This window comes from Phyllostomus discolor, chromosome 9 (genome assembly GCF_004126475.2).
Source record: "Phyllostomus discolor isolate MPI-MPIP mPhyDis1 chromosome 9, mPhyDis1.pri.v3, whole genome shotgun sequence".
NCBI classification, from domain to species: Eukaryota; Metazoa; Chordata; class Mammalia; order Chiroptera; family Phyllostomidae; genus Phyllostomus; species Phyllostomus discolor.
This window is the reverse complement of record NC_040911.2, coordinates 28,447,339-28,458,736: the sequence shown is the minus strand read 5'-3', so window position 1 is coordinate 28,458,736 and position 11,398 is coordinate 28,447,339. Positions and strand designations below refer to the sequence as shown.

The window sequence follows — 11,398 nt, the reverse complement described above, 5'->3', positions numbered from 1 at the left end:
TCTAGTGTGATTAACAATGTTCTTGACAAAACTAGTTTGCGCTTCATTATCAGTTGTTCCCCAGGTCTGAGTATAAACAATTGGTGTCAAAAGCAGATGCAAATCCCTTCGTGTGAAGTCCCCAGTTACAGGTACTTAATTCAGCGTGCAATGTCGCCTTCCAAGCCCCTTTTCCAAGCCAGGCCGGCTTCCTCCCTCTCGGGTGTGGCCCAAAAGCCCAGCGCGTTTCCCCAGCCAGCACTTTATATCACCGACTCACCCTAGGGTTCTAACCTGAGTGCTACCTTCCAACCGACCCGCCGGTGGGTAACCTTGGACCTACCTGGACCTCTCCTCGGCTGGGGTTTCCACCCCGCACCCCCGGAAAAGGGTGGTGGCACTGGCCGGGCTCTCCCGGGGTGGACAAGCGGAGCGGCAGCGGTGGCAGACGGTGAGTCACGTGTGGCGGTGGGGGTGGAGCGCGACCCGCCGGGTGGGTGGAGAAAACAAAGCCCCCAGCTGTCAGTAGAGGAAGGAGGCCACAGCGCCGGAGCAGGTGAGTCAAGTGTATTTAAAGCGGTACCGCCCTGCTCACCCCGACACCCCTGCCCTGGTGAGGTCCCTCCCAGGCCAGACACTGGCCTGACTTCCTTCTGCCGCCCGGGGACTGCAGTCCTCCGGTGGCTGAGCCAGTGGGACCGAGGGTCTCCGAGCCTGTCAAGAAGTTGTGCAGGGGTCTGCGCCGCGGCCCGGGGGTGCTCCGCCGCGCTCCTGCGGGCCACCTCTCCTTGGGGCCCCAACGCTGCACACCCCGAGAAAGGGGAGGGAGTCCGGACTGCCACGCTGGCAGAAGCAAAGTGGACAGGCTTGGAGGTTGAGGGCCGAGGACAGGGACACTTGGCGCTGGTGAAGAAGCGGATCTTGCGGGTGTGCACCCCCAGCACACCTACGCAGAGACGCCAGAGTTGGGGCGCAGGGCCTGAGAGCTCGGGGCGCCGGCAGGGGCTGCGCGCTTCGGGGCAGACCAGGAAGTGCAGCACGCTGGTGCCCGCCAGCGGGGCAGCAGACCCTGGACCCCTACCCAGCTGCTGCCCGCGGCGCTTCCCCTTCGCCGGAGACCAGCCCCCACCACTCCCCGCTCGCGCTGCGGCTCCCGCCCTCGCTCTGCCCCCGGCCCCCGGAACTCGTTGCTGGGTCGGTGGGAAAGAGTTACTATGAGCCTCAATGGTTCTTCTGCAGGGAGCAACCTGCGCGCAGGGCGAGGGCTACTCAGCGACTCCCCACTCTGCTTCCATGGGGAATTCCTCAGCCTACCCTTAGAAGGGCTGTGCCGAGACCAGAAACCCCACAAAGGGCCAGAGGAGGGGTTGGGCATAGAAAGACCGTCCCCTCTGAACCTGGAGCGCTCAGAAATGCAGACTTTCAAACCCTGAAAGAGCTGGTAGATTTGGTCACCCCTGAGTCACTCTGCCAGTCCCATGCCAAGGGCCTGCCATCGTAGAGGGCAAAGCTGTAACCTCGGAGGAAGGGGCGCTGAAGCCATTTGAGCAGGAGGAGCCTTTGTCTTAACCCCCAGCCCCCTTCTGCTAGCCCTTGCAGGGTCACTAGCGCTTGGAGTAATTAATATTCCTAACATTAGCCATCTCTCCATCCCGGCACCAGCCGTCACTACTGCCTCCTCCCTGCGTGTTTTCTCCATCGCTGGCTCGCGTTCTCTTCTCCCCCTCCCCTTTTTGGGACGTGGTCCAGACCCGCTAGGCCAGAGGAGGTCACTAAAACATACTACAGTGCAGTCACGTAAAATCAAGGGTTAAGCGTTCAAACCTGCACCCGCCCGCCCGCCCACGGGGAGACGATAGAACTTTCTTGATTAGCATAGTATCTGCCCTGGGGCCGCGCTGCGAGGCGGTGGTTCCGTCCCAGCCGAAGTGAAGCGTGCAGTCCCGTCTTGACTGAGGTTCAGACGCAGCACCTGCTCCTAACTTGAGAGGACCCAAGGTTTACAACTTGGCCGAACAAGACGTTGTGGGATGAAACAGAACAGAGATCAAAAGGTAATCAGAAGAATGGCACCTTTGCATTGCTTCTCTCGGACGCTAAATCTAACTGTGTTTTTAGCAAGCAAATGGGCACTGGTCGTTGTCTAGCCAGTGTCCCCGCTGGAAACGCCCCCATTGCTTTCCTAACCTTCCATTCTGTCGAATAATGAGGATGTCGGGGGCTATGCGTCAGTAGATCTCCAAGAGGGAAGGTTTGGGAGCCCACCAGTGGTCATTAAGTGCGCTAAACCGGTAGGTTTCTCTTGCGTGGAAAGAACACGGCTTCCCCAAAGCAAAGGTTCCCAAACTTTGCTGCCAATAGAATCACCTGGGAGTTCTGACAAATCCTGATGTCCATCTGTCCTCCAAATCCAGTTAAATCAGACAGTTTGCAAATGAGAGCCAGCCGTCAGTACTTTAGTTTAATCTCTGGGGACACCATTGTGCAGCAGAGTTTGAGAGTCACCGATGCAAAGGAAGAATTCAGTGGCCAGCTTTTACAGGCGTTGCAAGACAAGATGCCAGTTTAACTACTTGGGTGGGTGGGGGTAAAGACGCTGAAACTGGGTGCTGCTGAAGAATGCCCTAGGGTGGGGACTGTCATCTGTCAGCTTTGCTAGCAGCGGCCACCTGCGACATCGTTTCTCACCCTCTCTGCCTCGGGTCTGGTTCTTAGTAGAAAGATCGAAGTTCACTGTCAGTGCCTGGTTGCTGCATGGTTGTTAAGGTTGTTAAGGAGACGGGTAGAAACTTCCATTCCTGCGCCGCCTCACGTGTAGCAGGCAGTGGGGAAACCCAGCAGAAACTAACTAGGAGTAGTCTGGTGAGTCAGCAGTCGGCTGCACTCCAAGGCGGAGCCCGGGAATAGGAAGTAATTACATGGAGTAGCTTATTGACACGCACAAATGCCACTCCTTTGAAAACACATTTAAATGTGTGATTGGGATCTGTTGGCTTGCAGGAGCCTCTCCCTTTTCCAGCTCCCATTCTACCTGCTTCTCCTGTTAGAAGGGGAAATAGAAAGTCAAATGACTAGGCATCTTTAATGTCTTGGGTGTTGAGGCATATTTTAAAAATTGTTGGAAAATAGTTAAAGTAATTTCAATTGTGTGAAGTAGGATGAATTTGCAATCCATGCATTTTGAATACGAAACGTCAAATACTGTTTGATTACACATTCAAGGGTAGGTTAAAGGGTCTATTTAAATAGAAATGGTTATTTTACATGAAATTTTATTTTTGCTATTAACCAAAGATTTCCTGCTCTAAAAAAACATATCCCCACAGGGTCAGCCTAAATAAAATGACCTGTTTAAGGATGTAAACACAGTTTATTAAATACTTATTTTTCTCATCTTTCTTACTATTACTTTTAGTTTTTACACATCTCCTTTCCTCATTATTTTTTATATCACTGTGACTCTCTCTAGCATTGCCTAAAGGCTTTCTTCCCCACTCTGTTTCCGAAGGAGGGACACCAGTGCCTGGCAAACTTTCAGGACTGTTAGCTATTGAACTTTGAACCTCTCCTTGCACTTATTTACCTTCCTTGGTGTTCTGTTGCCTCTTTGGGGCCTTTATGTCTGCAGCCCCGTAGCGCAGAGCCTTTTATGTTATTCATGCTGCTTGTTTGTTCTGAGCCTTATCAGAAGATGGGGCGAACACTTGTGAGCAAAGCATCCTAAGTTCATTCAGTTTTATTTTCCAAGACAGACATTCTGAATATGTAGGAGCCAAAGTTCTGTTACAATTCCTTCCCTCCCCACCCCCCCCCACCCCCGCCACAGTTCAGCTTTTTATTGAATGTGTTACAAAGGAGGTTTAGTCAAAAAAGTTTAGTCAAAAAAGACCAAAGCCTATGTCATCATCAGATTCCTCAAATTCTTCTTTCTTGGCTTCCACTTTCTTCTCCTGAGCTGGGGCAGCAGTGGTGGAGGGGCAGGACCTCCTGCTTGTGCAGCAGTAGCTGCGAGGCCAGGTCTACCAGCCCCTACATTGCAGACAAGGCTTCAGATGTTGACATTGGCCAGAGCATTTGCAAACAAGCCTAGCTGGAAAGGCTCCACATTTTCACCAGCTGCTTCCACAAGGGCATCGATCTTATCCTCTGGCACCTTCATCAGTCACCTTCATCGTCATGCAGAATAAGGGCTGAGTAGATGCAGACTGAGGCCATGGTGTGGGGGAATGCTGGGCAAGCGCTGCCGGGAGGGGTGCTAACCGCTGGATGAAGTGAAGGCCTCACCCCAACACAGCCTTACCACCTGCCCCCGCAAGGACCAGGCACCTTTGCAGCAGCTGGGGAAAGCCTATTACAGTTTTTAAGGGCTATAAAATGGCAGCTCACTTGTTCACTTACATTTTTATACATGCATACACACACACACACACACACACAAAACAGCATTTGAGCACAACCAACAATTGTTATAATACTTACATCACAAAAATTCATTCTGTACCCATTATTGTGGAAAAAACACCTATCCAACTATGTGGTTGCCTAAAGGAATTCACTAGCTAGGAGAATTATTTCAGAGTAGGACAAATACTGAGTTAATAGTTAAACAGCTTTTATTGTCATCTGCCTACTGCCTTCATTAAGATAGCACCAGTGCATTTAAATAGCCAGCATATTTAAAAGTGGGAAGTTGGATGTATTTTCTTTTTTACATATACCACCAAAAATAAAAGTTAAGAAGAATTTCTCAAGGCCGAAATGATGTAAATGCACTCATTTTCACTTCTGTGCAGCTTAGAAAAAGGACTGGATGTGCACTTCTGAAATTCCAACCACTTTTTTTCAGAGATGTAAGATAATGAAAGGCTGAAATATAGACAAGAAAAATGGGACCTAACCCAGGTAGACCAGACACTCTTCCTCAGAGGATGGTATATACCCAATTCTGGAATGTGTACAAGTAGGACACAGGGGTAAGGTGGGAAGAAAGGGCGTCAATCTCAACTTCAGAAGCTCTGAGGTCTTCAAGAACCGATGAGAACTGTCTTATTTAAGGTAGTCTCATCACCTTAAATTTATACAGCCTGGCCCTGGCTGGCGTAGCTCAGTGGATTGAGCGCGGGCTGGGAACCAAAGTGTCCCAGGTTCGATTCCCAGCCGGGGTACATGCCTGGGTTGCAGGCCATAACCCCCAGCAGCCGCACATTGATGTTTCTCTCTCTCTCTCTCTCTCTCTCTCTCTCTCTCTCTCTTTCTCCCTCCCTCCCTTCCCTCTCTAAAAATAAATAAATAAATAAATCTTTAAAAAAAAACAAAAAAATAAAAATTTATACAGCCCTTCAGTCTTATTACTATATCAGGGCCTAAGCATAATTGAGTAAATAGTATTCCTACATGCCAAATAACACAAGAAAGTCCAAAAATTAAATGATCTTCCCAAGTGGCAATGCCAAGGTGATAAACCTGGGGTACTGATTCCTTTTCCAGTGTCAATTACATCATACTGTTTGTTTCTTGAATAGGTTTTGATGTCATCTTGCCCAGAGGCTTTGGTGAGACAAGATCATTTCTAATTATCTCCTCCCTCCTTCAAATAGGAGAAACTATTCACATTATGTCATGCTCTCCCTGATTTATTCTTAGATAACCTTTGGACTAGGCCAACCCCAAACATTCTGAGCAATGGGTAGCTTCTTCGAGATAATCAAAATAAGTTTTAAAATTTTGCCCAAGTCATAAGTAGCAGAGCCCTCTTTAGGGCCCTTAAAGGTTAGTTTCACCAGCCAACAAAAGCTTAAGTGCCCTGTCCGGCATCTGTTCTAAATGGTCCTCTGACTTAATGTTTCCATGTCTCCTTCACAGCAAGTCCCACCCAAGGGAGGCTCCCTGCAGCATCCACCTATGGGAGAGTACAAAGATTAAATCCAACTCTCTTACATACTCCATCCTACACATTTAAAGTGAATTGACTCTCCTCAGTCAGAGAAATCTGGCTATAGTATTGCAAATCTGTTCATTGCACAAAACTTTTGCTCCCAATTTGCACCCAGAAATTTCCAGAAAAGTAAGCAAAATTGGGGTTTGTTACAACAGAGCTTTATAGAATAGAATCATTGGGAAATTTGCTTCCAACCAACATAATCTAATGATCTACACACTCCAAAATTGACAAACTTTGTCCAGTGGCATTCAGCTCAGATCGACTTGAAACCCGCAGCTCCTACTGTTTCAGTGGTCAGCAAACTGTGACCTCCAGTCTGTTCCTGTATGGCCCATGAACTAGGGTTGGTGTTTATATATTTTTAATGGTCGGAAACATGTCAAGAGAAAAAACTATTTGAGACCCTTGAAAATTACATGAAATCCACACTTCAGTGTACAAAATAAAGTCGAGCGGACACAGCCATACTTGCTTGTATCTTGTCCAGGGCTGCCTTTGCTCTCCCTCAGCTGGGTGGACTGTTGACCAAAGATCGTATGGGCCATGGAGCTTAGACTATTGACTGAATATGTACAGACCAGATTTGCAGACCCTTGATTTATTCCATTTTAACATACTTCAGTTCTGAATGCGAATTTGCTCACTTAAAGCCTTAGTCTGCTTTCAGTGTTTTCCACTGTAGAGAAGGAGGGAAAATTGTTTTCAAACTAACCACTGAAGACAGTTCAGTTTCATACCCGCCCCCCTTTGTGTATATTTACTCTGCAAAAGCAGTATCTTTATAAATAATACAGAAGTGGATTTTAGTGATACAGTTCATCATAAAACTCCTGCCCCTGAGCAAGGCCCAGCAGGGCAATACTGACTTAACACTGAGTGCTGGTACTGTTTCCGCAGCTTCAGAAAATGGGGTAACCCACTGTTGCTGACAAAGCCCAGGGTGATGCTTGCCTTAATTCTCTAGCAGTAGCAACTTCCTTTACAATATGTGAGGGTGTTTCTATGCTTGTTTGTTTTAGTGAAGGGAGACGTAATGTAGGAATTTATTCAGATTTAGAAAATGTCCCCTAACTGCCACTTCATACTGCTGCCTTTGGAAATATCACTACTCTTCAACGGTATATGCTTAAGGTAAATTGCTTGCTACTTATAAAGGCAGTGATCATTAAATAACAAGTAGATGTACATATGGTCACTTACATCACTAAAGGCTGACATTATACCATAGACAGTTTAGTTTGAAATTTTCAAATTTAAAAATAGACCAGATTCTGGTCTTCAGATTATTTGCTTTCTGCCCAGAGCTGGAGAAATTGCTATCAAGATTCTAAAAAGAATATTTGAAAGAACAATAACCACTTTGGTAGGAACTTGTCTTAATTTTTTTTTTTTGGTGAAGGTTGCCTTTCATACAATTTCCTTCAGTTAAGAGAACTTCCTCTTTCTCACGACTTGTTAATGCCACAGACCATTTGCAAATGGGTTTCACTTAGATTAATAGAGCAGCATTAAGGGTTATATATAAAACTGGTGTCCTCTTCATATTTCCCAGAATCAGTACACCTGCAATTTGAAGATCAATAAATAAAAAATAAAAAGAGGAGTTACTTTTTCATTACATCAAACAATACACTATACCTCATGTAACAAAGTTTGAGGTACTTGAGATCAGTTAAATTATTTCTGAAGACAAAGGAAAAAAAGTGTGTTTAACCCCGTGCTAGGACTGTTGGTAGTACGGACATGTGAACAACCAACTCCCACAGTCACTGGACCCAGCTGTGCTCCTGAAAGGGGAGGGGGGCACAGCTGGAGACAGACGGTCTAACTCCTGTACTGACCTGGTAAGGAACAGTTAAAGTAACTTGCCTCCCTTATCATAACTTAGATTTCACAATCTTACTAAATATATTTTAATACAGCATGCAGTACATACAAATATCACTTGTAGTTCTCTCCACAGTAGTTCCTAAATTAGGAACTAACTGGACTTACTACATTTTCACCAGAGTAGGGAATTCATAATTGTCAGTTGCTTCAGCAGGGACAAATCTTGGTTCTAACTTAGTATTCATTTATAAACACCATGGCAGAAATGACTATTGGTATTTGAAGTTGGTGGGAGAAGGGAAAAGAAGTGAGAAAAGGCAGCTGCAAAAATGAGACGATCCCTGTTAGTTTTGCTGAAGTATATGAAACTTTGTACTGGATGTATACATACAAGTGAAGTCAGAGCACTGGATTCTACCCTCTTTAAAGGCTGGTCAAGGCCGCTTTCAACAAACTGGTAAGAAAGAGGTAAGAGAATGCCTGCAACCACCTTACACTCTCCTTCCTTCTTTCAAGCATAACCTTAAATCCAATCAACTTGCCAAAAAACATTTTTTAAAGATTTTATTTATTTACTTTTAGAGAGAGAGGAAGGGACGAAGAAAGGGAGAGAAACATGTATGGTTGCCTCTCACATGTCCCTAGCCAGGGACCTGGCCAGCAATCCAGGCATGTGCCCTGACCAATCAATCCTGTGACCCTTCGGTTCTCAGGACGGCACTCAACCCATGGAGCCACACCCGCCAGACCAATAACAACCTTTAATGAGTCTAACCTAGAGGCCACAGTCTCTATTTCCCTACTAAGCTTCTTCAGCCCTACAAAGTGGAAAAGAGAGGGACATAGAGGAAAATCTTCCTGCTTTGTCCACCTAATCTTTCCGAGGAAAGGAAGCTCTTGATATAAGACTCTTGTTAGCTTTACTTCTGACTAGGCCTCTATCATGAATTTTTTTTAAAGTGTGGTCTTCTGGGCTCAAATCTCCTAAAAGGAGTTTCCAAAAATCAGAGTGGTAATAACCAAGTGTTCTGTGTGGTATTGGCAAATCCAGAAAGTGATTCTCTGTGCAACTGGAGTGGTTGAACAACACTTTCAGTGGGTCCGCTCATTCTCCACCCCAGCAGAAGCTCTTCCAGCACGTCAAGGCCGGTTAGGATTTGGGGTCCTGGGTTGCCAGATAAAATAGACATCAGCTCAATCTTAATTTCAAAAACCAGTGATTTTTTTTAAGTATAAATATGTCCCATGTATTGCATGGGATAGATTCATACTAAAGAATTAAACTTTTAAATCTGAATTTAATCTGATTTAATCTTTAAATCTGAATTTCTGATAAACAATTTTTTAAAGTATAAGTAAGTCCCATTCAATATATAGGACTTACTAAAAAAAATTTAACCTTTTCTCAAATTTAATGGGTCATTGCATTATTTTGGGTTGTTGTTAGTTTGGAGTTTTCATTTTCTCTCTCTTTTTTTACTAAATTTTGTAAACCTACTCTTATTCCATAATAAATCTCAAAGAGACCATCTTTCCTCATCTGTAAAATATTTTATTTGAGACTACATTTCTGGAGTGATAAATTAAAAAGTCTGAGCTGACTTTACCCACTAAAGAAAAAAAATCAAGTTATTGTAGTTCTCACACAAGTTGCTTAATTAAGAGGATAAATAAAAAATAAAACCAGAACTAGAAAATTAGCAATTTCCTAGGATGTTTTCAGGTACTTTCTATCCCTTCAAAATTTCTTAATATATTACATATGTCAACCTAAGAAACATCCAAACCTGTAAGATTTTTATGAGCTTATTTGACCCAAGCTGACAATTACCAGGAAGTAAAATCTCAAGGGATTGAGAAAATGCTTGGGAAAATGGAAGTTTTACCACTTACTCTATATGCCAAAATCAAAGGAGAAGACATAAGGGGGTTTACACAAAATTCATTGGTGATAGATTAGGGAGGCAGAAGAAAGCTAAGCGGGGAAAATCTCTGGAATTGGATAAGGAGGAAAAAGAGTTGATATACTTCTTTTACATAGGCGGGTATGGATAGGATAGTTAAGAGTTAACAATTAACATGATAATGACAATGAGGGGATTTGTGGTCTCATGCTCTGGTGTGGTGATAGTGCTTTGAGGGGTCTGGAAAAAAGAAATTACTTTGATATTCTGAAGGAGTATCATCAGGTTTGTTATCTTAGATGCACAAAGACAACAGACAGGCTCAGTTAAGGCAAAGATTGACCTCTGTTAAGGAAAAATACCTCCCCAGGACGTGACTGCCCACCTCGAACTGCTTTTAGTTAGGGATTTTTCATTTCAGACTGCCCCAAGTCCTTACTTTAGGTCTCTGAGTTTGTAAGGCCCACCAGGCAGGCCTCTCCTCAGCGTATCAGGTTTAGCATGGAGATGGGTTTTTTTCCACAGAAGCCTCAATAGGTAAACAGCTTAAGCGAAGGAATTTGAGAAACCCATCAACTACGTGGATGTTGCTAATGCGTGCAGTTGATGGGTAATGCCACAGAAGTTCAATCCCATGGGATCCCAGCGATGCCTTACTAGTCAAGGGTGGTCCCAGGATGGGCAGCATTAGCATCACCTCTGAGGGCCTCAAAATCAGAATTCCATGCTGCACCCCAGAACTTCTCCATCAGAGTGCTCACCTTCACGAGGCCCAAAGGTGATTCATTTGTACATTAAAGTCTGAGAAGCCCTGAACTAGAAGATTCAGCTTCTTACACAGAAATTGGTCTTTTTGTTTAATACCATGTTCAAATAATCTTTAATAAACTCTCCTTTAACACCTAACAAAAAAAATAGTTCCTTTTGATCAAATATCTTCAAGGTATGAAATTGTTATGTTTCTATTTTATTCATAAGAAAATCCTAAATGACCATTTCTAATGTTGTTTTCTATAACAAAATAAGAAAAACGTAAATTTGAAAATGACTCTCATAAGCACTAACTCGACAGCCTATTATAAATAAGAGTCTGTGCTGCTCTTGATTAATAGCCTACAGATCAGGTGGCACATACTTCCTGGCCCTGAAATCACCGATTCTCTTTCATGCTTCTTCATTTCATGTTGTAACTTACACAAGAATATTCGTGTGCCAACAACACACATTCATATATTTGTATCCCTAGGTTCCTCTGAAACTGAACAAAGGGCATGCGTTTGAGCCTGTGGCAAATTCCAGTCTATTCTTGTGAAATTCTAAGTTTTAAAAAGTTGTTTAAAAAAAGTTTCATGGGTTTAAATTCCTTCTGAGTTAAAAAAAAACTTTACTTTTTAAAAAATTTTTAAATTATTTTATTGTTGTTCAATTACAGTTGTCTGCATTCCCCACCCCCACCCCCACCAGCCAAACCCCCTCTTTCTCTTGCTTCCTCCCTCCCCCTTGGTTTTGTCCATGTGTCTGTTCTTTATAGTTGTTCCTGAAAACCCTTCCCCCCACTATCCCCTCCCCACTCCCTTCTGGTTTCTGTCAGATTGTTCTTAATTTCAGTACCTCTGGTTATATTTTGTTTGCTTTCTTCTTTTGTTGATTAGGTTCCTGTTAAAGCTGAGCTCATATGGTATTTGTCCCTCACTACCTGGCGTATTTCACTTAGCATAATGCTCTCCAGTTCCATCCATGCTGT

The 11,398-nt window shown here is 44.3% G+C and overlaps 1 protein-coding gene and 1 pseudogene across 2 annotated transcripts in view; one reads left to right on the top strand and one right to left on the bottom strand.

The window, feature by feature from the left end:
- The first annotated feature begins 419 nt into the window (after positions 1 to 419).
- Positions 420 to 11,398, top strand: part of MAPRE2 (microtubule associated protein RP/EB family member 2) — a 140,706-nt gene continuing 129,727 nt past the window's right edge. The window contains exon 1 of one of the 2 annotated variants that reach the window (XM_028523884.2): positions 420 to 535. Coding sequence is in view for 1 of the 2 variants with exons in the window: in XM_036009158.1 (XP_035865051.1) it covers positions 2,010 to 2,033 (24 nt within the window). In the remaining variant the exon portion in view is untranslated. Of the gene's footprint in view, positions 536 to 1,851; positions 2,034 to 11,398 lie in introns of those variants that run through there. The other variant, XM_036009158.1, reaches the window with a different exon arrangement.
- Positions 2,091 to 4,378, bottom strand: LOC118496678 (annotated as a pseudogene).